This window comes from Podarcis tiliguerta (genome assembly GCF_965153285.1).
Source record: "Podarcis tiliguerta genome assembly, chromosome: 16".
NCBI classification, from domain to species: domain Eukaryota; kingdom Metazoa; phylum Chordata; class Lepidosauria; order Squamata; family Lacertidae; genus Podarcis; species Podarcis tiliguerta.
In genome coordinates, this window is record NC_139549.1 from 8113201 (window position 1) to 8140179 (window position 26979).

At 50.2% G+C, this 26979-nt stretch overlaps 1 protein-coding gene across 3 annotated transcripts in view; it reads right to left on the reverse strand.

Annotated features, from left to right (window-relative positions):
* The window catches only part of INTS3 (integrator complex subunit 3), a 95681-nt gene that overhangs the window by 55006 nt on the left and 13696 nt on the right, over positions 1-26979 (reverse strand). For 2 of the 3 annotated variants that reach the window (XM_083416503.1, XM_083416504.1), the window contains exons 2-8: positions 23379-23462; positions 21613-21696; positions 12652-12765; positions 11045-11129; positions 6560-6626; positions 3049-3193; positions 1318-1447 (exon numbers count right to left, since the gene is read on the reverse strand). In XM_083416503.1, coding sequence (XP_083272629.1) covers positions 1318-1447; positions 3049-3193; positions 6560-6626; positions 11045-11129; positions 12652-12765; positions 21613-21696; positions 23379-23462 — 709 coding nt within the window. Of the gene's footprint in view, positions 1-1317; positions 1448-3048; positions 3194-6559; positions 6627-11044; positions 11130-12651; positions 12766-13613; positions 13766-21612; positions 21697-23378; positions 23463-26979 lie in introns of those variants that run through there. The other variant, XM_083416505.1, reaches the window with a different exon arrangement.

A 26979-nucleotide genomic window follows, 5' to 3' on the forward strand; every position in this document is an offset into this window, starting at 1 on the left:
TAAAACGCTTCCCGTGGGGAAAGAAACAAAAACCACCCATCGGGAGGAACGTGGCGTGAGATCTCCCACGGGTCAACCCCTTCTAGAATGTCTTGAATATGGCCCTTCGAAGAAGCCCCCCAGAGGCGCAATTCAGAGAGTGCTGCTAAGGGCTTTGCATCTTAATTTGCCTGGAATCAGGCCGAAAGGCAGCCAGGGGCGGGTGGTTGCTAGAGGTAACTGACGGCCCTTGGGGCGCTGATTAAGAGGTTCTCCGCAGCCACAGGAGGCGGAAGGGAGGAGCAGCCTAAATTGCCTTCTCTCTCGGGTGGAGGAATCTTCTCTTCGAAGCGCAGCAAAGATGCACCGAACTCTGATCTGCCAGACCAAAAAGCTGTATGTCCCCTGCCCAGTTGAGGCCAACCCACTAGGCCTCACTGCCAGCTCCCATCCTGGAGGCAGGGATCCTTCAGCTGTTGATTTCTGCATTGAGGGGGGGGTGAGGGGGGGTTGGACCAGATGACATTTTGCTTCCCTTCCAACTCTACGTTTCTGTGATTCTCCAGGGGGTGGCACTGCCTGTCAGCTTCTTCCTCCTTAAAGATAAAGGGGGCCCTGACCTTTAGGTCCAGTCGCAGATGACTCTGGGGTTGCGGCGCTCATCTCGCTTTACTGGCCGAGGGAGCCGGCATACAGCTTCCGGGACATGTGGCCAGCATGACTAAGCCGCTTCTGGCGAACCAGAGCAGCGCATGGAAACGCCGTTTACCTTCCCATCAGAGTGGTACCTATTTATCTACTTGCACTTTGATGTGCTTTCGAACTGATAGGTTGGCAGGAGCAGGGACCGAGCAACGGGAGCTCACCCCCTCGCGGGGATTCGAACCGCCAACCTTCTGATCGGCAAGTCCTAGGCTCTGTGGTTTAACCCACAGCGCCACCCGCATCCCTTCCTCCTTACTCTTTTTCAAAACCTCTTTGAGGGTTGTCGTCCCCCCCTTACAATCAAATGGTACATAAATTTTGTGGAACAAATACATAAATTTGCTAACCCCTCAAAATTAGAAGGGGCTCCTTTTCCAGAACAAGGCACAGTGGGCAGCAGAGAACTTTGGTTACGGGTCGGCACAGATACACCGGGTTGGATCCAACTATGTTCTACTCAAGAGTAGACCCACCAGACCTGAGCTAGTCATGCTCATCTATTTCAAAGGGACTACCACAGGCAGGACAGACATTGGATTCAACCCACTGTTGACAAATAACAGGGAAATTTTAAAAAAGCACTCAGCCTCTGGAAGGAGCTAGTCCATAGCGTTCCGGAACTTCATCACCTACCTGTGAACTGGGGGCTCAGCACCTGTGGGTTGTGGATAATGTCCTTCCAGAGCTGTTCAAACTCGGGTATCCTAGCAACGTTCTGCAGAAGCCTCACCAGATCTCGGCCAATCATAAGGCAATCCATAAACTTGGGGTAGGAAGGAAGAGGGAGGAGAAGGGGGGGAGTCATTATTGTTCTCAGGCACAGGGATACGGACAGAGTGTGCGCTTTGGGGAACATTCAGTTCCTAAAACCCTGGCAAAGCCCAAAAAAAGGGATGATTCATCCCACCCGTCGGCTGAAAAGGCCTTTCCTCGGGCAGATGGTCTTGCCCCGCTTTGAAGATAGCAGGTTCTGAAGAGGCAGGGTGACAAGCAAGGTCGGCTGCCGCATTAAAAAGATAAAATAAATTTAAAAAAAGAAATGGTTGCTGTTGTACAAACAAACAGGCAGCACTATAAATTCTGAGCCTGACCCTCGATCACGACCTGGGAGGGAGACTCAAAAGGTGGACTTCTCAAAGCTCAATGGCCAAGGCTGAGTCTTTTCTAACTCTGGCCGTCAACACCATCGCAAACGGTGATTGGAATTCATGGCTGCCAGCAACAGGCATGCAACTGCATTCAATGGCCGCCAGCAACAGGGGTGCAATCATGAACACTACTATTATCGCTAGCAGCACTGGAGAGTCAGATCAGATTCCTGGCTTTGCTTCTGGCAATTTGCGAGCATAACTTGCTCTCCCCGACTGCAGGGCCTTTCCTGCAGCTGCCCCACAACTCCAAAGCAAAGCATGGAACTACTCCTCCCCCCTTGACTTTCCTGCAAGGGTTGTAAAAACAAGGGTGGGCAACCTGCGGCCCCTCCAGATGTTGCTAGAACCAGAGCTCAACAGGGATATTGTTGTACTGTGTCGCCTGTGTCGCTGCGGGCAGGGGTTTGGACTAGGATGGGGAACCTGTGGCCCTTCAGATGTCACTCGACTCCAAATCCCATCACCCCTGACCATCGGCTATGCTGGCCAGGGCTGCTTGGTGTTGAAGGCCCGCAAGATTTGAAGGGCTGCAATTCTCTTCTGTTAGGTAAAGGTAAAGGGACCCCTGACCATTAGGTCCAGTCATGGCCGACTCTGGGGTTGCGGCGCTCATCTCGCTTTATTGGCCGAGGGAGCCGGCGTACAGCTTCCAGGTCATGTGGCCAGCATGACTAAGCCGCTTCTGGCGAACCAGAGCAGTGCACGGAAACGCAGTTTACATTCCCGCTGGAGCGGTACCTATTTATCTACTTGCACTTTGACGTGCTTTCAAACTGCTAGGTTGGCAGGAACAGGGACTGAGCAACAGGAGCTCACCCCGTCACGGGAATTCGAACCGCCGACCTTCTGATCGGTAAGTCCTGGGCTCTGTGGTTTAACCCACAGCGCCACCCACGTCCCTTCACTCTTCTGTTAAGTGCGTTTTAATGTGTGATCCCTGATTGGTTGGGCTTTCAGCTCCTTAAGAGGAACAAGCAGCAAAGGCACAAAACGCGAAGAGAGAAGCTCATCCGGGCGGGAATCACAATGGGCTGCGTTCTTTCAAAGTCGGCCCCCACAGAGAAGACAAGGAGAGTGGGGGCCGAGTGTGTCTGCGGCGACAAAGGAGGCTGTCTGGAAAGCGGCTGTCACTTGTCCCTCAAGTGCCTTCCTCCGCGAGATGGCACCCGCCCACACGCCTTCAGGCAGCTAAACACCTCCCAGATTCCCTTACCCGGTCGCGGAGAAGGGAGATGCAGAATTCCACCTCCTTCTGCCTCAGGGCGTGCAGGGGAGGCGAGCCATGGTGGTCAACGATCAGGCGGAGGTAGGTGTACACGGACATGGCAATCAGCATGGCGCTCTTCAGAACCCACTCCCTGCAAAGAAGGGAGCATTTAGTTCCACGCTGCAACCCGGCGCAAACGCCGGCCCTTCCGACCGCTCAGAACCAGTGTGGGCGTTGAGAACATGTACAAGTAGCCCCGCGGGATCAGGCCCGGCATCCTGTTCTCACAGCGGCCAGTCAGATTCTCCCAGGAAGGCCCCCAGGCAAGAGCCCTGTTGTTTGTCTCCAGTATCTAGCATTGAGAGGTAGACTGCCTTAGGACATGGAGGTTCTGTTCTGTTTTGACAGAGGCCAAGCGAATGCCTGCAAAAAACCCGCAAGCAGGATCCGATCACAAGAGCCCTCTTCCCCTCCTGCAGTTTCCAGTAACGGGTATTTGGTTGCTGAAGGTGGCAAATCTTAAGAACCTGGGAGGAAGCCTGAATTAAGATTTCAGACTGGGGGGGTGGAGAGAGAAGGGAGGCTTTGATGCCCTCCATGGTCAGATCTGCAAGAAGATCAAACCGATGCATTCTGAAGGAAATCAGCCCTGAGCGCTCACTGGAAGGACAGATCCTGGAGCTGAGGCGCCAATACTTTGGCCACCTCATGAGAAGAGAAGACTCTAATGTTGGGAAGGATGGAGGGCACAAGGAGAAGGGGACGACAGAGGACGAGATGGTGGGACAGTGTTGTTGAAGCTACCAGCATGAGTTTGGCCAAACTGCGGGAGGCAGTGGAAGACAGGAGTGCCTGGCGTGCTCTGGTCCAGGGGGTCATGAAGAGTCGGACACAACTAAACGACTAAACAACAACATGGTCAGATTATCCTGCCCCCACAAACATGCCTCATCCTGACCCTAGCACGGCTACTAAGCAGAGATCTGTTTTAGTTATGCTTTTTAAAAGATCTCGGAAGGTATTTGTGGAGCAAAAGGGCTTCCAATCTATTTACTGGATGTGCAGCACAACGGCAGCAGCGAAAGGGCAGGAGTGTCAAAGGAGGGGGCAGCCAATGCCAGGGGGTCTGTGCATGGCACTGCCCTCCAGCCCGAGCTCGGGAGTAATTGATCTGGCAGATGACGCAGAGGAAAGGTTTGAGGGTGCTCTAGAGGCAGCTCAGGGCTCGTTACGCCACCGAGTGCCAGAAAGGGCCAACGTGCGACGTGGTGGGCTTGGCTCACCCCCTGATCCGGATGCTTGAGCAGCAACACCTTCTGCTCCCAATTAAAGCAGCCAAAGCGGGAGGGTTTGGGTTTCACATTAAAAAACAGCAACAACTATGCTGCTTAATTAAAACCTTGCTTTCCATTCTGCCGACCTCAGTTGAGTTTTCTCCTCAATCCTTGAAATTCCCAGGCCAGGAACCACCCCCTAGAGCAGTGCTTCTCAAACTTGGGTCCCCGGCTGTTGTTGGACTACAACTCCCATCATCCCTGACCACTGGTCCTGCTAGCTATGGATGATGGGAGTAGTAGTCCAACAACAGCTGTGGACCCAAGTTTGAGAAACAGTGCCCCTGGGGAAATGGGCCTGTTTCCTCGTTCGTCGTTAACTCCTGAGCAACACTGCCAGTGAGGGCCTGGGACTTTGGGTAGGGCCTTTTCTGCTGTGGCACAAAGCCCCCCATGTGGGGGGCATTCAGCTTTTGAGGAGTAGCCTTCCCCTCCTTGGAATGTCCCAGGCTCTGCCCCTATCAATCCCCCACAGCCCAGTACAAGCCGCAGGAGAAACTGGGAAGGTGACGTTCTTTGAAGGCAGGGCTGGGGAATCCCAGGCTCTCAGGTGAGGGGTGTAAATGCAGCAACTCTCCCCAAGCCACGCCCCTGGCTTGCCTTGCTTCACGCCCTCCTTAGCCACACCCCCTTTCCCCAGGCCACACCCCTTGTGATTCCCAGCAACTAGTGTTCAGAGGCATATTGCCTCTGACAGTGGAGAACACAGCCATTGTGGCCAGCAGCCACTGACAGTCTCAGCCCCCTCCATGGATTTGTCCAATTCTCTTTCAAGAGCGATGAAGATGGCATCCCAGCCATCTGTACGGCTCCCTGTATTTCATCTTGGAGACAAACAGCAGCATTGTGTGTTCCTATTGAACCCAGTATGTCCACTCTGACTGGCAGCAGCCCTTTGGAAGCCACAGGTCCTCCTGCTAAATCTTCAAAACTTCTCTCGTAAGGAGATAAGAAGACTCCTGTTCGGTCAGACCAAAAGTCCACCAACTCTACCATCGTAAGGGCTAAACACTTGCTTAACTGCTGGACCACTCAGGGTGCCTGACTCTGTATGCGAGATGCCACTAGGCAGTCACAGGCCAAAAAACACAATCTTGCCCAGAGTTTTGCTACAGCCCATTCCTCTTTCCTCCTTGCCAACATAAATTCCAAATGTGCCCAACAAATGGGAGGCAGGAGAGACTGTTGCAAGTGCAAAGTTCCTCTGAGCACAGAATTTGGACTTCTTTTGGCAAAGACCAAGGAAGCCTTCAAGTGGGCTAGAAACTTGACCCTGTGTGTGTTAAGCCTAAGATGAGGGTTGTCAGGAATCTGTGTCAGGTAAGGCATTGCAGAAAACAAACAAGACGAACTACTAGGTAAAGACTGCCTAGGCAAGAACCAGCAGGCAGAAAGCAATGATTTACAGCCCCGTGGCTCTTCCAGCCACGGAAAATGTGCTCGCTCTCCGAAGAGCGCACTAGATGGCACTGTGGGGCAACGCAGCTGGAAGCAAACTGTTTCTTGCCAAAGGGAAATAAGCACACTTGAAAAACTCTTTATGTGTCCGTCCGTCCCCCGTGAAGTAAAACGCTTTAACAACTTGATTGTTCACCACAGCAATAAGCAATTTCAAAGAGACATTGCAGCTACAACACATGCCATCCTTAAGAGGGGGAACCGCGCATTGAAATATTATGACAGGTGCACTCGGGATGCATCAGTGCAAAGAAAAAGGGGCTGGAGAAAAGGAACGGCGTGGGCAACCGAGACTCGGTGTAAACAAAGTCAGATCAGCCTCGGTGACTCAAGCCTGTTGCAGAGGGTGTCTGGAGAAGGTGGCCGGGTTCGTACCAAGGCAATAAATATTCATCGCTCCTAGCAATAAGGCCCAGCAGAAAGCCATGCCCCATGAATTGTGCGATCTCTATGCAGGGCTGCTTCGGGGCTCTCTTCATCTTGGTCACAGGGGAAGTCAGCCCTGGCAAGGCTCAGCAGCGTGAAAACAAACTTCAGACTCCACACTGGACAAGGTCAGACACGGCTGAACCCAGCCCTTGAAAGGCAAAACAAACCTACTAGCCAGGCAATCCACCTGAACAAGCCTTTGGAGCAAGTTTAGGCAAGCGCCGTCCGTTTGCTCTATTGTGAGCAGGCAATGACCCCTGGCTGCCAGCGATGGCCGACTAACCAGGCATACATACCTCTGCTCAGTAAGCATATCGAGGATGTTTTCCGCCAACCAGATATTCTTCGCCGTTACGTCTCCGCCTGCAAAGAGACAAACAGGTGACCTGAAGGTTGGGAGGAAGCCGGTTTAGACTGTGGATTGCACTTTCCTCCAGCATAACGTTTGCTCAAAACTGCCCCCTGATACCTTTCAGCTAATCAAACTTTTTGCTGCTGTTGTTTTTGCCCAGTACACCGATAAACCCACCCACCCTAGGAGAACCCTGTCCTCCTTTGCTCAATGGGATAGCTCAGGTACTTTCTGGAAACCAATGATCAAACGGACATTGGAAGAACCGTTCCAGATCAGGTCAAAAGCCTTTGACACCAACCACTCAAGATTCCTCTAGGAGGTGAACAGGCAGGGCGTGAAGACAAGAGCCCTCCCTCCCTGTAACCCATAAGGATGTAAAAAGAGCCTGCAGGATCAGGCCAATGGCCTGCCTGTTCTCGCAGCAGCCAGCCAGGTACCTCTTCTGTAAGAGCCTGCAGGGAAGACCTGAGCGCAACAGAAGAACACCAGCAGTTTCCAGCTCAGTTGAGTAGAGCGTGGTGCTGATTAACGTCAAGGTTGTAGGTTTGATCCCTGCATGGGACAGCTGCATATTCTGGCATTGCAGGGCGTTGGACTTAGATGACCCTCAGGGTCCCTTCCAACTCTATGACTTTATTCAGATGCATTTACTACCTTCAAACGTGGAGAAAGTGCCAGTAGCCACTGACCGCCTTCTCCCCCATAAATTTGACTGCAAACCCCAAGATCAGGCCAATGGCCCATTAGGGAAACCAATCAGGGCAGGCCCCAAGTACAAGAGAGCTCTCCCCTCCTGCAGCTTCCAGCAGCTGGTATTGATTATTGATGCAGCGCTGAGGGACCCAAATTAAATCACAGCGGCCTGGCTCAGTGAGGCCAAAATTGGGGAGCAAGCGGAAGGTCATCTCGGCCTGCCAAATGGAGGAGTGAGAGATGCTCAGCGGAAGGGATATTTACACCGAATTTTGACCTTTGAAAGCAAGGCCTGAGCACAACAAGCAAGGCTTTCTCCACCCGTGATGCCAGCCAGAAGACAGCAAGGAGGGCTATTTGGCCAGGGCACCCTCCCCTAACTCAGCTCCCCCACCAGGTGTTAAAGGTAAAGGTAAAGGGACCCCTGACCATTAGGTCCAGTCGTGACCGACTCTGGGGTTGCGGCGCTCATCTTGCTTTATTGGCCGAGGGAGCCGGCGTACAGCTTCCGGGTCATGTGGCCAGCATGACTAAGCCGCTTCTGGCGAACCAGAGCAGCGCCCGGAAACGCCATTTACCTTCCCGCTGAAGTGGCACCTATTTATCTACTTGCACTTTGACGTGCTTTTGAACTGCTAGGTTGGCAGGAGCAGGGACCGAGCAACGGGAGCTCACCCCGTCGTGGGGTTTCGAACCGCCAATCAGCAAGTCCTAGGTTCTGTGGTTTAACCCACAGCGCCACCCACATCCCGCACCAGGTGTTATCGGGCTCCAATTTCCATCAGACCCCACACCCCACCCCTGGCACGGGTAACGGCTAGGGATGATGGAGTCCAGTAAGATCTGGAGGGCCGCAGGGGCCCCCCAACTCTAGACTAGGGGCACCCAAGGTCAGGCTGTCATGCAAGCTAGCTAACAAAGACCCCCGAGGCTTGTAAATTCCTGGTTACTTTGAGCGATTGCGGGGCAAATTCCTTTCTCCACCAGAGTACTCTTTAAAAAGTCAGGCTGAGCGATTCTTGGATGCCTGTCCTTGAGAAGGGGAGTGGGAGGGGGGCCCCCTCAAAAGATGTAGTCATGGCAACCGAATCCTCGTAAAAAGAAGAAGAAAAAACCTTATCAGGGTGAGGGGGCGGCAGAAGTACCTTAGGAAAAGAAGTTTCGTGTAAGTTAGAAGTCTGCAAACACTTGGCACAGGTGCCAAACAAAGGAGAAAGACAGTAGTTTGCTGGTCCACTATGGTTTTGTCCTTCCTGCCCCCCCCCAAAAAACAAATAGCTTTTAGAGCCTGTCCTTCGGGCGAGGGGGGGGGGGCGGGAGCTGGCAAGCTCTGAGCTCATACAGGCCCAACTCCACATTGCAGATGCTGGCGGTTAAAAAAACAAAACGACAGATTTTCCACTGCGGCAAATTCCTGATGTCAGCCCGGCACAAAAGTGTGCCAGAAGTTCTCGAGATCCCTATCAAGACCATACCTGATTTGGTAGGGAAGGAACTGGTGGGGCGGAGAGATGAGGATTGTTTGGCCAAGAGTAATCCTATTACTGCAATTTAATGAGAGATCCCTGATTGGCTGGGAGGTGTGACCAGGATAGGGTTGGGGGACCTGTTACCCTCCAGATGCTGCCAAACTACAAGTCCCATCATCCCTAATCGTAGGCTGTGCAAGCTGGGGCTGATGGGAGTTATAGTCCAGCCACAGCTGGAGGACCCCCTGGTTCCTCAGTCCTGCTACATACAAACTCATCTCTGGCGACAAGACTTCTTTATAGCTTTAAAAACAGAAGATAAATCCTACGTGCGTAATATTTACACACACTTTAATGTAAAGTGAAAAGGAAATCTTCCAAGAGTTATTGGAAAAGTTATTGCATCTTTTAAAAACAAAAACAGGTGTCCCATAATTGCATAAAAAATGGCTTAGGGATAAATCTGTTTTATTAAATTGGACAACGTTCTATATCTGCAATGGCACATGAACAATTTAAGGCAGCTGCATTACCAAACTCTTCCTTTTTTAAAAGGATATATAATTACAGAATAATGTTCCCGAGTAATGGTTGTTCTCTACAAAAATAAAATAAAATGACCCTAAAACACACCAGGGATTTTTTAAATTGGGCGTAATCAAAACATGCGGAATAAAGAAACTCTGCGCCCACTGCAATCCCGCTTAGAGAGAGCTGCTCCAATATACCTTGCTGCTAATTGAGCAACTCATTTCGTCCCTCGTTACCTGAAAAGGGCAACCCTCCTGCCATCAACCACCCCTCCCTCTCTCCTGGCCCTGCCTGGCTCCGGTTTAAGGCGGCTGTACCCAATTAAACCAGTGCTCTCCCTGTAGCTGTTGGCAACCTGGACCTTCGGCACCTCAGCTCAACATGACAGGCGGTTCATTTGGAACATGCCAGTATTACCATAGGCAAACAGCGACTTCCACAATATGCTCCCTTCATTAGACACAGGCAGCAGGAAAAACAATAGCTTAAGGATGGGGCCGGGGGCAGTGATGCTCAAGAGGCTACTCAGAATGGCCTGATTGCTTGATGAGGACTGGGCAACTTAAGAAATTAGTCATATTGGTTGCATCCAGCCCAGCTTCCTGTTTTCACAGTGGCCAACCAGACGCCACAATGGGACGCCCCCAAGAGCTCTCCCCCTGCGGCAGTTTCCAGCAACTGGTACTCAGAAGCATTTCTACCTCTGCCAGAGAAGAAGAAGAAGAAGAAGAAGAAGAGGAGGAGCAGGAGTTGCTTGGATTTGATATACCACTTTATCACTATCCGAAGGAGTCTCAAAGCGGCTAACATTCTCCTTTCCCTTCCTCCCCCACAACAAACACTCTGTGAGGTGAGTGGGGCTGAGAGACTTCAGAGAAGTGTGACTGGCCCAAGGTCACCCAGCAGCTGCATGTGGAGGAGCGGGGAATCGAACCCGGTTCACCAGATTACGAGACTACCGCTCTTAACCACTACACCACACTGGCTCCCTTATGAGAAACCAAGTCTTATGAGCAGTGTTGGATTTACGTACAAGCTAAACAAGCTATAGCTTAGGGCCCCACTCTCTTGGAGCCCCCGAAAAAAATTAAAAGGAAAAAACCCTGGATACTTCTTCTTAATTGTATTTCACTTCAGCGATTACTTTGATAAAATACGTATTTTGATATGTGAGAATGGCTTTAGATACCTACGAGGTCCATAAATTACCATATAGCAAATAGTCAACGCAAAAAACAGCGACAATTTGTTGTTGACAAAGGATAGCTGGACACATAAAGGGCCCCATTACCTTCAGTAGCCGAGGGCCTCATCAAACCTACCGTATTTTTCGCTCTATAAGATGCACTTTCCCCCTCCTAAAAAGTAAGGGGAAACGTGTGTGCGTATTATGGAGCGAATGCAGGCGGGAGGCTCTGTTCAGCACTCCCTTTAAAGAGCCGTGTGGAGCGTTTCCTTGGGAGCTTTTCCTTGTGGAGGGAGAAGGGCTGCCCTTCTGGGACTCAGAATATTTTTTTCTTGTTTTCCTCTTCCAAAAACCAGGTGCGTCTTATGGTCTGGTGCGTCTTATAGAGCGAAAAATACGGTAACTCTGGCCCTGCTTATGGGGAACGGTTGATAGAGAAAAGGCACTCACTCAGGCTAGCAGCCATCAACGCAGCCTTCCTCCACCTCCTATGGGATGCTTTATGGGGCTATTTTCTCCAGCGACACTGCCCCCCCAACGCACTCACCTGCGATCTGCTTCATGAAGGTCATGCAGACGCCTTCGATGCCCAGAATCCCGCTCCGCACTATCTCTCGCACCAGCCAAACCAACTAAAGCGTGGGAGAAAAGAAAATTCAGGGCTCCTTCAAATGACATGGGCAAAGCCAGCCTCTCCCACCTCTTTGACACCTTGTCCAGACAGAAGAAAGGCATTGCATGCAAGCATTTGCGCCAGCCAGATGATGGCATGGTCCATGAGAGGCACAAATACAAGATGGGTGACACCTGGCTTGAGAGCAGTACATGTGAAAAGGATCTAGGAGTCTTGGTTGACAACAAAGTTGACATGAGCCAACAGTGTGACGCGGCAGCTAAAAAAGCCAATGCAATTCTGGGCTGCATCAATAGGAGTATAGCATCTAGATCAAGGGAAGTAATAGTGCCACTGTATTCTGCTCTGGTCAGACCTCACCTGGAGTACTGTGTCCAGTTCTGGGCACCACAGTTCAAGAAGGACACTGACAAACGGGAACGTGTCCAGAGGAGGGCAACCAAAATGGTCAAAGGCCTGGAAACGATGCCTTATGAGGAACGGCTAAGGGAGCTGGGCATGTTTAGCCTGGAGAAGAGGAGGTTAAGGGGTGATATGATAGCCATGTTCAAATATATAAAAGGATGTCATATAGAGGAGGGAGAAAGGTTGTTTTCTGCTACTCCAGAGAAGCGGACACGGAGCAATGGATCCAAACTACAAGAAAGAAGATTCCACCTAAACATTAGGAAGAACTTCCTGACAGTAAGAGCTGCTTGACAGTGGAATTTGATGCCAAGGAGTGTGGTGGAGTCTCCTTCTTTGGAGGTCTTTAAGCAGAGGCTTGACAACCATATGTCAGGAGTGCTCTGATGGTGTTTCCTGCTTGGCAGGGGGTTGGACTCGATGGCCCTTGTGGTCTCTTCCAACTCTATGATTCTATGATTCCTAACAACTCGCTGCTCATAGAATATAGTTCCTTCAGAAGAACCCGCGATCGGGATTTTTCCCTGCTCTCTCATTTTTTTAAAAAAACAACATCCTGCAAGTTTCTAGTCCTTGTGGTTGCGGAGGGAACCCCAAACACCACTTAAGTTATAGCATCGTGTCTATGCAGGGATTCCCGGGGTTAGCAGCAGGGTAGAAGGTTTGGATTACAAACACAGCCACCAAGCCCACCTACCACAAATTTGTGTTTCGTGACCCACCCCCAAGCTTACCGCACCGTACTTCCCTTGATTTTCCCCGTATGCCTCAATGCACCTTTTCCATATAAAAATTCTAATTCTGGCACTGGGGCTTGGGAGCAAGGGGCCGGAGGGAGGAAGTACCCGCAACTGCAGACCGCATTACATACGCCCCTGAAACCCAGCTTGCAGATTTGCAGATGTGGTGCCGATTGCGGAATCTGGGTCTTCAGGTTGCAGAATTCAAAATGCCGCCTTTGGCAGCACTGCACTCCAGGCTTGAGACAAACAGCGGGCTGATCGCAGCTCCTGCTTCACACACACACACACACACACCGGTTCTTTAAAGTACGGAGGCCCACAGAGAAAAGAAAATGCGCATAAGCAAGATGCGGCGCATAGCGCATGGCCCACCTGCGTACGGCACGTGTCCTGCAGCTTCAGGTACTTCTCCATCAGAATCTGGTTCATCTTGTTCAACACGGCACTCATCCCGTCGCGGCTGACCAGCACCAGGTCCCGGTAACACTGTGGCCACGGAGGAGGGCAGGGGAGAGATGAGAGAATGTGTCAGCTGAACAGAGTGCAGTCACAGCATATAACTTAAAAAGAAACTGCTCTGGGGTGGGTGGTGGATGGCATACAGATTCTGTAAACAGGGGTGGGGAGACTCCATCCCAGGGGCCAAGTGCAGTTCCCTGGAGAGATGCTGCTGGTCAGTTAACAGCACTGGGTTGAACGGATAACTGGTTCGGCACATTGAAGGCTGATTCACATTACCCTGATCACCATCATCATGCAGGAGCCCTACAGCATCTTAGAAGGTCTGCTCCCATTGGCTGGACTCCAGCGGGACTCTAGCTCTCATTGGTTGGACTCCAGCGGGACTCTAGTCCCATTGGTGGGACTCCAGCGGGACTCTAGTCCCATTGGTGGGACTCCAACGGGACTCTAGCTCCCATTGGTTGGACTCCAGCGGGACTCTAGTCCCATTGGCTGGACTCCAGTGGGACTCTAGCTCCCATTGGTTGGACTCTGGCGGGACTCTAGTTCCATTGGCAGGACTCTGGTGGGACTCTAGCTCTCATTGGTTTGACTCCAGCAGGACTCCAGCTCCCACTGACCGGACTCCAGAGGGACTCTAGCTCCTATTGGCCGGATTCCAGCAGGACTCTAGCTCCCATTGGCCGGACTCCAGCAGGACTGTAGTTCCCATCAGCCACAGCCAGTGCAGCCAATGGTCAGGGCTGACGGGAACTGCAGTCCACAAGGCCCTCCAGAGGGTCATGGGTTCTCCAGCCCTATTCCAGACACACATCCCAAACAATCAGGGATCACGTATGAAATGCGCTTATAGAGGTGTAATATTCTATTACCTAGAGCCGGGATGAAGAACCCGTAGCCGCCATCCAGGTGCTGTTTGACTCCAACTTCCATTTTCCCCAGCCTGCAAGGCCAATTGGTCAGGGGTGACGAGAGTTGTAGTCCACCAACATCTCTGGGAGGCCACAGGCCCTCCATCCGTGCTCTAACAACAGAAGGAGACAGTGCCTGAAGCCAAGGTGGTACATCGGGAATAGCCAAAGCACTGGTTGCTTTGGGGGTGAGCTGCTCCCCGCCACTGGCGACCAGAGGAAAGGAATAGACATATATACGCATCAGTAACCAGAAAGCAGCGAAAGGGGTCGCTGTTTCTATATGGCACCGCAAGCCCAACCATCTGACATATGAAAATAATTCCAGGCGACACATAATGCAGAACATACACGAATAGTACGGCCAAGTGTGTCGGACGGTCGTAAATCAGCTGGGACTCGGCTTGTCCAAAATGTACAAGCAGAGAATATATTCCCCGTGTCCAAATTTTGCTCGCTCGTCAAGTTCCAAGAGAACAACCCCCCCCCAGCCCCGGGATTCAATCTGCCAAAAGCTGGCAAGGAGATGCTTGCGGAAGAGGAGCCTGTGAATGGCCGTGCAAACGTTTCGGGAGCCAAAGGCAGAGCTTGGGGAGTGCAGGCGGTGTGGGAGAAATTTGGGGGGCGCGCGGTGCAGGGATTGGGGGAGGAAGGAGGCGGTGGAAAGTGCTCAGAGGCTCAGATTTGGGAGGACTTGGAGCAGATCAGCTGATCATGACCCACCACCCCGGACCCTGAAACCAACATCCGAGGTCCTTCTCTATGGGAGGTCTGGAGTGTGGTGACATGAGAACAGGGTCTTTTTGGTGGTGGCTCCCTGCCTTTGGAATGCTCTCCCCAGGGAGGCTTGCCTGGTGCCATCAATGGCTACTTTCAGGAGCCCAGCAGTAACACTACTTTTCAGCCAGGTTTTTGGCCTTTATCTTGGGAGAGTTTTAGATACTGCAACTGCTTTGTGGGGTTTATTAGACAGCCTTTTTACATCCATCCGTGTTTTGAGCTCTCGTTTTGTTTCAGTTTTATACTGGTTTTAATGCCAGTAAAATGAGTTTACGTTTCATTTTTCAAAAGCAACTAGCAAGTCCAGTCAATAATAAAAATAATAATGAATAGTGAGGCTTCTTGCGAAGTTTTACGGTATTCAGACGCAAGATGGGTGGGGTGGAAGAGACGTGAGATCTCTTGCCTGTTCCCTCTTGCCCTGTGAGGTTGGCAGAAGGGAGGGAAGGGGAGAGAGGAACCAGGAAATCATCTGTTAACTCACTTCTGCATGGATGTTAATTTGTGCTGCTAAATGTCACGCCGCAGAGGCAAAGAGGGATCTGCTCTCTGCGTTCTCCCTCCGAGAGGCTAATGAGGCCCCTGAAAGCGCCCTTTCGATTGAACTCGCAAAGCACTCAGCAACCTCACGCTCGCAACAGGTGAGGTCTCTGGCTTGGCCTTTTGGCGCTTTCCAAATGTTAAAAGGCGCACTTGGCCGGCGAGCAGGAGGGGTGAAATAACCCCTGACCCGGTGCCGCGTGGTACAATTGGGGCCACAAAACGGGGATCACAGAAGGCGTTTCAGAGGGCAGGAGGAAGGCAGCGGCGAGGGTGAGGAAGGGATGTCACTGCAAAAGGGTCCAGCCCCTCCAGGGCTAGGTAAAGCACTCTGCCCATGTTTGAAGGTGCTCTTATCTCCCGTGTTTTGAAAGGACAGAGACGCTAGTGCCAAGGTCCCAAGATTTTGGCCTCCTATTTCTTTTCCTAGGAACCGATGGGGTTTATAAGAGGTGCTCCGTTTGGGGTGTCTTATTATCACCAAAACTGCAAAAGGCTATATAAAGCCAGTGGCGTTCTGCAGGTGAATCCTGGCTCAAATTCTGGCCCCTTGCAACAAAACAGTGCTCCTGTTCAGGGTCCCAGCCAGCTAGCCAGTCAGCCCTTTGCCAGGATGTGCCATTCCATTACAATAATAATAAATAATAATAACAATAATAAAGAAAAATATTTATAACCTGCCCTTCCCGGTTCAAAAACCGGGCTCAGGGCAGCTAGCAACAAATTTAAAACACTTAATTATAAAAGCAGCATAAAATACAGTATAAAAACATGAATAACAATAAAAATCAAAAATCAATTAGATAATCCCCAGGGCTAGCTGGCTGAATTGGTCCTTCTTGGGCCAGTGAGGAGGCCAGGGGAGAATTAGCTGTGGGGTCTCAGAGTGGGTGATCTTCATAAAGGGGAGGGTGGGAGAGAAGGGAAATAAAAGATCAGGCTGAATTCAAATTAAAGGCCAGGCGGAATAGCTCTGTCTTACAGGCCCGACAGAAGGAGGTTAAATCCTGAAGGGCCCTAGTCTCATGGGACAGAGCATTCCAGCAGGTTGGAGCCATCAGTGAAAAGGCCCTGGCCCTAGTGGAGGATAACTTACAAGCCCAAACAAGTTTCTTATCCACATTACGATATTCACAAGTGTGACAAAATGCTGGTGATGTGGAGTGCTCCAGTTCAGGGTTCCAACCAGCTACGCCCTTTCCCAGGATACTCCATTCCAGCCCAATCCCAGGCAAATTCTTATCACTGTGATGTCATACAATATTCATAGCGTTACACCTGCAACAAAATGTTGAAAACATGAAGGGCTCCAGTTCATGGTTCCAACCTGGGAGGCATTTCACAAACAGCGAGAAGGTGCCAAGAAGGACCTGTCAATGCCAGCCGGGCGCAGCCACCCACAGGGCCTCCCTTGCCAATCTTAAGGCCCCAGATGCTTGGCATATAATATACTGCAAATGAGACAGCTGATATAATAACACAGCAAAGGGGGAGATGGGCAGAGGGGGAAGATGGAAGGGTACAGGAAAATGCTATGCATTTATTTCAGCTGTCCCCAAGCTGGTGCCCTCCAGGCCTTTTGGCTCCCTCAGCCCCAGCCAGCAGTTGTAGTCCAGAACAACACCTAAAGGACACTAGGTTGCAGAATGCTGAAGGAGGGTGCAGGACCAATAAGAAGAAGGGGAGGTGCCTATCAAATTAAAACCTGATCTAAGGCACCTTTGGGAATCTGTCCTCCTGAAAGGGACCTGGGGTGGCAGCAGAACCAGTGGGGCAATGCAGGGCAGAATGACTCAGATGACCTCCTTATAAAGGTAAAGGGACCCCTGACCATTAGGTCCAGTCGTGGACGACTCTGGGGTTGCAGCGCTCATCTCGCTTTATTGGCCGAGGGAGCCGGCGTACAGCTTCCGGGTCATGTGGCCAGCATGACTAAGCCGCTTCTGGCGAACCAGAGCAGCTCCCGGAAACGCCGTTTACCTTCCCGCCAGAGTGGTACCTATTTATCTACTTGCACTTCATGCTTTCGAACTGCTAGGTTGGCAGGAGCAGGGACCGAGCAACAGGAGCTCACCCCATCGCAGGGATTCGAACCGCCGACCTTCTCACGGCAAGCCCTAGGCTCTGTGGTTTAACCCACAGTGCCACCCGCGTCCCATGGCTTCCTTATACTTGACAGTAAACCATTCTTATTTTTGCCGCCAAACACACCCCACAAGCGTCTAGCAACACGGCCCATGTCACTGACAAGGAAAGAGTCTGCAGTCTGATGAAAATGTGTCACGCCAATGAATAAATCAGCACCCGCCAGCAGACCCCGCCGGCGTAAGGCTCCGGAGATGGGCGCAAGAGGCAAGCAGCAGGGAGATGTCAAGGAGACAGGAGGCTTTTAAGTCTGGGTGAAAGATAAAAAGCTGGAAGGGGGGTGGGAGAGAGCAGAAGGCCCTCCCTCCATACTTTGGGAAGGGAACTTTAATTAAAAGCAAGAGCCAGCCGAGCGGAGGAGGCAGCCGCCTCGCACACTCATCAGCTGGCTGTCACCCCGACGCAGCCAAGGGTCTCCAGCGCACAGCTGGACGGGCTCGGCATGCAGCTAATTTCCTGCGAGGGGGGCTAGGAGAGGCATTCTTTGAGAGGCTTCGGAAGAGGGCGGCTCCGCGGCAGACCCAATCCGCGTCCAGAGCAAGGAGGGCGAAAGGGGGGAACACGGCTCAGCGGCACTGACTTGAGCCCAGAAGGTCCCAGGTTCAAGAACCCCAATGGCATCCTCTGGGAGAGACCCCCTGCCTGAAGCCCTGGAGAGCCTCTCAGCGTGGGTGATACTGAGTTAGAGAGGCAAAATTGTCTGCTTTGCTAAAAGGCAGCTTCTTCTGAAGCCAGCCCTGTTTGGGGAAGTTTTAATGTTTGATGTCTTTATCGTGCTTTTAATATTCTGTTGGGAGCCTCCTGGAGCGGCTGGGGAAACCCAGCCAGATGGGCAGGGTATAAATAATACATTATTATTATTATTACTACTACTACTACTACTACTACTACTGTCCCTAAGGGAGAGCAGTGCCCCTTCTCTTAGTAGAAGAGGCAGTGCTCAAGATGTAAGAAGTAAGCACACCAAGAACTCAGGCCAATGTTAGTTTCAATAGTGGGAGTGGTCCCTACTCACAAGTCACTAGTCAATAGTAACAAAAACTAATCCATTCAAAAGTATGTATTCCGACAAGAATTACAAACTCAAATAGAGATTACAAACTCAAACTCAAAGATATGTACAGTGGTGCCCCGCAAGACGAATGCCTCGCAAGACGGAAAACCCGCAAGACGAAAGGGTTTTCCATTTTCATAGGCGCTTCGCAAGACGAATTTCCCTATGGGCTTGCTTCGCAAGACGAAAATTGACGAAAATTTTTGAGGTTTTTTTCCGCTCCCCAACCCCTTTTTCTGAAGCGCTAAGCTGCTAAAAGCCTTTTAGCAGCTAAACCGCTAATCCCTTAAGCCTTAAAAAGCCGTTAATAGCCCTTAAACTGCCAATAGCGCTAATAGCGCTAATCCGCTAATGGGCTTGCTTCGCAAGACGAAAAAACCGCGAGGCACCACTGTATAACACAATAATTCGTTACAAAGATTTTCTCTTTTTCAATTGACATTAATGTTGATCCTTATAATTTATCAGCTTGCAGATGGAGACTCATAGAGCAGAAGTCAGAAGTCAATTATGGATTAGAGTTTATGAGTGTGAGTTTGTAATCTCTGTTAGAGTTTGTAATTCTTGTCAGAATACATACAGTGGTACCTCGGGTTAAGAACTTAATTCGTTCTGGAGGTCCGTTCTTAACCTGAAACTGTTCTTAGCCTGAAGCACCACTTTAGCTAATGGGGCCTCCTGCTGCCGCTGCACCACCAGAGCACGATTTCTATTCTCATCCTGAAGCAAAGTTCTTAACCCGAGGTAATATTTCTGGGTTAGCAGAGTCTGTAACCTGAAGCGTCTGTAGCCTGAAGTGTATGTAACCTGAGGTACCACTGTATTTTTGAATGGATTAGTTTTTGCTACTTTTGACTTGTAAGTAGGAACCACTCCCACTATTGAAACTTACATTGGCCTGAGTTCTTGGTGTGCTTTTTTCTTGGTATATTTAATAACAAGATGTAAGAAGAGCATGGACTGGTGGACCAGGCCAAAGTCCATCTATGGCCAGCATCCTGCTCTCACAGTGGCTGTCTGGAGGATGAGGAGGAGGAGGAGGAGGAGGATAATAACAACAACAACAACAACAACAACAACGTCTCAACAGCCTTATCTTCCAAGGTTGTGCCTAATCCTCTGTTCAAGCTGTTGGAATAGCTCAGTCGGCAGAACACGAGAGTCTTAATCTCAGGGTTGTGGGTTCAAGCTCCTCGTTGGACGAAAGATTCCTGCACTGCAAGGGGCTGGACTAGATCACGGTACCCCAGACTTGGGACTACAGCTCCCATCATCCCTAGCTAGCAGGACCAGTAGTCAGGGGTGATGGGGAGTTGTAGTTCAAAAATAGATGGAGACCCTAGTTTGGGAAACCCTGGGCTAAGGTGATACTTGCAGTTCCTTCCAATGCTACAATTCTATGTTTCTGAGTCTATGGCCATCCCATGACCAGATGCTGCCGCAGGAGTGACGGCCACCAACTTTGATGACTCTTTTGGTTAGCAGACTAGGGCAGGGAGCTGAGTCAAAACCAGTCTGACTGAGATGTTCACTGCAGGAATTACAGTGGTGCCTCGCAAGACGAAATTAATCCATTCCGCGAGTCTCTTCGTCTAGCGGTTTTTTCGTCTTGCGAAGCAACCCTATTAGCGGCTTAGCGGATTAGCGCTATTAGCGGTTTAGCGGCTATTAGCTGCTATTAAAGGCTTAAGGGATTAGCGGGTTAGCTGCTAAAAGGCTATTAGCGGCTATTAAAGGTTTAAGGGATTAGCAGATTAGCTGCTAAAAGGCTATTAGCGGTTTAGCGGCTTAGAAAAAGGGGGTGGGGAGCGAAAAAAAATCTCAAGACTCGCAAGACATTTTCGTCTTGCGAAGCAAGCCCATAGGGAAATTCGTCCTGCGAAGCGCATAGAAAAACGGAAAACCCTTTTGTCTAGTGGGTTTTCCGTCTTGCGAGGCATTCGTCTTGCGGGGTACCACTGTATACATCTACCTGCATAGAAATGCAAACATTTTGACTAATGGGCTTAAACCGCATAATCTTCAATATCTCGGTTGCAGTGTTCCCAGGATCTGTTAAACCACTTTGGGAAGTGCACCTCTGGGAGGGGAATGGGGGGGGCGGGCATCTCCTAACCACTCTCAGCATCCTTAACAAACCACAGCTTCCAGGACTCTTTGCGGGGAAGCCGTGACTCTTCAACACAGTGTCCTAGTGTACAGTGGTACCTCGGGTTAAGAACTTAATCCGTTCTGGAGGTCCGTTCTTCACCTGAAACTGTTCTTAACCTGAGGTACCACTTTAGCTAACGGGGCTTTCCGCTGCCGCTACGCCACTGGCGCACAATTTCTGTTCTCATCCTGAAGCAAAGTTCTTAACCCGAGGTACTTTTTCTGGATTAGTGGAGTCTGTAACCTGAAGCGTCTGTAACCCGAGGTACCGCTGTATTTGGTGTGGATGTGGGTGGCTGGCATCTTGCCAGTGCTGCTTCCAGCCACCGTCTAAACCAGTGTTTCCGAAACTTGTGTCTCCAGTTGTTTTTTGGACTACAGTTCCCATCAGCCCTGACCACTTGGTCCTGCTAGCTAGGGATGATGGGAGTTGTAGTTGGGGGAAACTGCTGGAGACCCAAGTTGCAGAAAGCCTAGTCCAAGCATTTTTAGAGTACAGTGGTGCCTCGCAAGACGAAATTAATTCGTTCCGCGAGTCTCTTCGTCTAGCGGTTTTTTCGTCTTGCGAAGCAACCCGATTAGCGGATTAGCGCTATTAGTGGCTATTAAAGGTTTAAGGGATTAGCGGATTAGCTGCTAAAAGGCTATTAGCGGTTTAGCGGCTTAGAAAAAGGGGGTGGGGAGCGGAAAAAAATCTCAAGACTCGCAAGACATTTTCGTCTTGCAAAGCAAGCCCATAGGGAAATTCGTCCTGCGAAGCGCATTGAAAAACGGAAAACCCTTTCGTCTAGCGGGTTTTCCGTCTTGCGAGGCATTCGTCTTGCGGGGCACCACTGTATTGGTGTTTTTGTTGTTTTTTTTTAAAAAGGAGGGGATAGGAAATTTGAGGTTCTGGGGCTCAACCCAACCCCAACCAGGCCCCTTCCCAGGGTGACCAAGAAGAAAGACATATGCAGAAACCCTAACTTCAGCGGCACAGTGGCGCCATCAGGGCAGCAGAAGGAGGAGCAGGGGCCCCAAATGCCACAGTGGGGCTGGACTATCACTTTTGAAGGAAGTGAAACAAAACAAGGGAATCAGAAGCGGAAAGGTACCAATCCTGTCTCCCACCTCTCCCAGCCTTCTGGGCACAGGGTTGCATCCAACTAAAATATCTACTCCTTGAGTAGGCCCATTGAAACCAATGGAGCTACGTTAGTCGTGTCTGTTGAGTTCCATGGGTCTGCTCTGAGTAGGACTGGCATAGGATACAGCCTAAGGCATTTCAGAGCGAAAAACGAAGGCCCTTACCTTCTGCGCTTGAGCAGGCTCCGTGAGGATCAGCATGAAAAGGCCCAGGCATATCTCTTCGTGCTGAGGGGCTCCTTTGCACACCTGGAGGAGCAAGACCGGAAGGTTTATCTCACGGCAGGCCAAACCTCAGAGGGAAGGTGCGGGGAGAGGGAGGAAGGAATCCGTAGAGCAAGCAAGGACTCCCAAAGCAGCAACAATTTAAAATAAAATCAAGATGCTTTCAGAGTCCTTCCAAGCTGACTTCAATTAAGGATGCCTGGAAGCAAATTGTTTATTTTTATTTATTTAAATAATTTTTTATTTGCTTTTCTGTTTGATCATATCATCAGCACCTACTGTGTTACAATCAGACACAGGATAATAAGAGAAGGCGGAAATAACATAAATATAAGACATATGTATTTAAATAATAATTTATTTAACTCTCATAAACCTTAACTTGTACTCCCCTCCCATTCTTTCCTTGGTTTCCTATCTGCTATCTTTTCAAATGCTATCTTTTCTTACTCCACTAAGTTGTTTTCATTACCTTACACTATCCCACTTTGCAACATCTACCGCCGAGTATTTTTCGTCAGCCTGTTACGCTTCTTTTCTTGTTGTAATATTTTTTTCCATATAATCTAAATATATAATGTCTGTCTTCTTTCAAATTTTTATCATCTTTATTTCTTAATCTGTTTGTCATGCTGGCAAGTTCTATATATACTCTCGTATTTTAAGGTGCCAATCATTTATTTTATTTAAAGAAGTTGTAAACTGGAAATATTGTGGCGGCGGTACAAAAAAAAAAAAGAGGAGAAATTAAAAACAGAACGGAAAGCTAAAACAGTTAAGAACGCGTTAAATCCATCTGTTAAAGCAGCAGGAACAATATTCAACCCTGAAAATAGTCCGGCTGAATTTTCATTATTTTAAATAAAAAGCCTTAAGGAGGCTCCGTAAACCAGTGGCGTAGCGTGGGGGGTGCAGGGGGGGGCCGGCCGCACCGGGCGCAACATCTGGGGGGGGGGGGGCGCGCTCGCACTCGCAGCTCTCTGCCCCTACCTGGCTCACTCACTCTCTCTCACTGCAGTGCTGGCTGTGCGAATCCAATCCGAGCCGCCGGGTCGCCGCCCACTGTGGAGGGGAGGGTGCCAGGCGTGCGGTGCGGTGCGGAGAGAGAACAAGGGACTATCTGGGGGAGGGACAGTGCAGTGGGGGGGGGGCGCAAATTACTTGCCTTGCCCCGGGTTAGGGGGCGCAAATTACTTGCCTTGCCCCGGGTGCTGACAACCCACGCTACGCCACTGCCATAAACAGTTTCTCCATAAATAGCTTCCCCAATGGGAATCCCGTAAGCAGGACCCGAGTGCAGCAGCAGCGCTGCCTGCTTGCGATTCCCAACAGCTGGTATTCAGAGGAAGAGGAACTCAGCCATTGCGGCTGAAAGCCATGGACAGCCTTCTCCTCCACCACGAACTTCTCTGATCTGGTAAGAACAGAAGAGGCCTGCAGCTGCATCAGGTCAATGGCCCATCTAGTCCAACATCCTGTTGTCACAGGTTCGTCTCCCCAGTTGCAAGACCTGAGCACAGCAGCAGCAGCAGTTCTGCCCACTGGCGATTCCTGGCAACTCGTAGTCAGAGGCAGGCTCCCTTCGAATAGCGGAGGTAGAGCACAGCCATCGAGGTTAGCAAATGCAGCCATCAGCCCCTCTTAGATGCAAGAGGCAGGGCTTTTGAGGACCCTCTGCAAGGTGACTCCAGCACTGAGATACTCACGTGAGCGTTCAGGGCGTCGTTCGCTTCCCTCTCGGAGACCCCGCCCGTCAGCGATGTTACGGTGCCCATGCATCTTTCGAGCCTCTGAAAAAATGGATAAAGGAAAAAATGGGTGAAAGGTGTTGAAAAGCGTAAATGGAGAAGCCCAGAGGTTGACCAATGGTTTGTCATCCCAGGTGAGTGGGGGGGGGGGGGAGAAGAGCAGGGGCAGCCCTGTTTTCCTGATCATCACTATCCTAACATCTAGATATAAATCCCTCTTTCTTATCCTTTCCCTTCACAAGGTTATTCCAGACTCAGCCAGATTTCTGTTCTCGAACCTTGACTTTTAAGGTATTCATTTAAAGGTAAAGGTAAAGGTACCCCTGCCCGTATGGGCCAGTCTTGCCAGACTCTAGGGTTGTGCGCTCATCTCACTCTATAGGCCGAGAGCCGGCGCCGTCCGAAGACACTTCCGGGTCACATGGCCAGCGTAACAAGCTGCATCTGGCGAGCGAGCGCAGCACACGGAACGCCGTTTACCTTCCCGCCGGAGCGGTCCCTATTTATCTACTTGCACCCGGAGGTGCTTTCGAACTGCTAGGTTGGCAGGCGCTGGGACCGAACGACGGGAGCGCACCCTGCCGCGGGGATTCGAACCGCCGACCATGTGATCGGCAAGTCCTAGGCGCTGAGGTTTTACCCACAGCGCCACCTGCGTCCCAAGGTATTCATTTAGGCACTCCCATTCTTTTTTTTACTTTACTTTTTGGTTTTTGTCTTATTACGTCTGTCAATTTGGCTAATTCTAAGTATTCTGAAAGCTTACATAAACACTCTCCCCTAGTGGGTAACTGATTCCCTTTCCAATACTTAGCCACCAGGATTCTTGCTGCAGACGTCGCATATAGGAAAAGTTTAGTTTTGTCTTTTGGAATATCATCATTTAAAATTCCTAAAGGGAATACCTCTGGCCTTTTACTATATGATATTCTTAGTATTTTATTTCTTCGTGGATCATGCTCCAAAATTTCCCAATTTTGGGGCATGTCCACCACATATGGTAGAAGGTTCCTTTTTGTTTCTTACAGACAGCTACTTCTGCTCACCTGGGGCAAGCAAAACTTGTCTCCAAGCAACCAGACAGGGAAGTTTCATCCAAAGTTAGTTCCTTTAGGCTGCTACAAATGATGAACACAGGGAGTTTTTTTATGTTTATGTTTTTTCAAGTATAAGGGAAGAGTTAAAGGGAAAAGAAGAAGTCCTAGACACACCCCATGGGAACAACTGCAAGAGATATTCAATAAAAAAATACTTATTAAAACATACGTTAAATAAGAGAATCTGTCCGTAGCCTTCTTTGAGTTATGGTTATCATCATCATCATTATTAATTAAATTTGCATACTGCCCTTCATCTGAAAATCACAGGGCAGTTCACAACATAAAAATACAAAACAAGAACACAAAATACATTATAAAACAAAAGCAAACCACAAATTCCCCTCCCACAAACGCATAGAACGGTTCTAGAGAAACACATCTGCCTGGTGCCTAAAGATATGGATGGGGAGAGCATTCCACAAATGGGGAGCCCACCCAGAGAAGGACCATTCTCGTTTTAACGCGATCCGGTCCTCTCGTGGAGGAGCTAGACAAAGACCTCAGGTGATGATCACAGGTCGGGGTTGTTGCATATGGGGAGACGTGGTCCTTGAGCTATTGTTGTCCTGAGCCATTTAAGGCTTCATATATCAGAGCCAGCACTTGATTTGGGTCTGGAAACTGTCATCTTGTGCGGTTGGACCAGGATTGGCATTTGCCACAGTGAGCAACCTGGCTGGTGAATTCTGCACTGGTTGAAGTTTCCAAACTGTCTTCAGATGCAGTAATCTACCCTAGAGCTTACCAGAGCAAAGAAAACAGAAGTTAAACGATCCCTCTCCAGATAAGCTGGGCCACCAACTGAAGCTCATGGAGGGCACTCAATGCCACTGAGGCCACCTGAGTCTCAAGCAACAGCAAAGGATCTAGGCTACGTACCCCCACTTTCAAAGGGAGTGTAACTCCATCAAGAGCAGGCAAGCTCCCACCCATGCAGTCTAGGCAACCACCCACTAACTGTACCTCAGTTTTATCTGGACTGAGCTTCGGTTTGTTGGCTCTCATCCAGCCCATTACCGAGGCAAGACAATGGTCCAGCACCACTGCCTCACCTGCAGATATAAAGGAGAAGTAGAGCTGTGCGTCATCAGCATATTGCGGATGACAACATACTCCAAAGCTCAGCAGTTCCATGTGGATGTTAAACAGCACAGGAGAGAAAACTGAACCCCACATTGAAAGCTCCACAGGGCTGAAGAACACTCCCCAAGCATCACCCTCTGGAAACGACCATCCAATAGGGCTTGAATCACCGTCAAGTGGTGCCACACAGCCCTATATTTCAGCCTCCCCAGAAATATACCATGGTCAATGAATGGTATTGGCAGCTGCTGAGAGGTCAAGGAAAATTAACCTACAATCCCACTGTCTCTCTCCCGACAGAGGTGACAGAGAAACCAAAGCAGCTTCTGTGCCAAAACCAGGCCTAAACCCCAACTGAAATGGATCTAGGAAATCAGTTTCATCCTACAGGGCCTGGATCACCTGCTCAAGAACCTTGCCCAAGAAGGGGAGACTGGCAACTGGTCAGTAATTACTTAGATTTTCGGAATCCAGGGAGGGTTTCTTAAGGACTGGTCTTCTCGTTGCCTCCTCCAAGTCGGGAGAGGACCACCACCTCAGGCAAGGAGGAATTAATCATGTCCCTGGCCCAGCCAGCTATCCCTTCCCTGCCGGTTTTTATCAGCCAAAAGGGGTGAGAGTTCAGAGCGCAAGCGGTCGCCCTGACCAACTGAAGCACCTTGTCCACATCTTGAGCCTTACCAATCAAAACTCACTCAACAAGACCAGACAGTGCTTGAGACACCCTTGAGATTCATCTGCTGAAACAGCAGAGTCAAGGTCCCGGTGGATGCAAGCAATTTTAACCTCAAAGTGCTTTGCAAACAAGTCAAAGCCTTCGGGCCTGACTGTTAAAGGCCCCGCACCACCCGGAAAAGCTCTGCCAGACGGAACAATGAGGATACAACGGAGGCAGCAATAATAATAATAATAATAATAATAATAATAATTTATACCCCGCCCATCTGGCTGGGTTTCCCCAGCCACTCTGGGCGGCTTCCAACAGAACACTAAAATACAATAACCTATTAAACATAAAAAGCTTCCCTAAACAGGGCTGCCTTCAGATGTCTTCTAAAAGTTTGGTAGTTCTTTTTCTCTTTGACATCTGATGGGAGGGCTTTCCATAGGGCAGGTGCCACTACCGAGAAGGCCCTCTGCCTGGTTCTCTGTAACTTGGCTTCTCATAGCGAGGGAACCGCCAGAAGGCCCTCAGTGCTGGACCTCAGTGTCCGGGCAGAACGATGGGGGTGGAGATGCTCCTTCAGGTATACTGGATGGAGCAAAGTACACCTTATTTGCTGCCTTGACTGACACTAGGTAGGCTCGATGGTGAGCCCTCACCAGTGTTTGATTACATTCAACCAGAGTTCTTCTCCAATTGCGTCCAAGCCGCC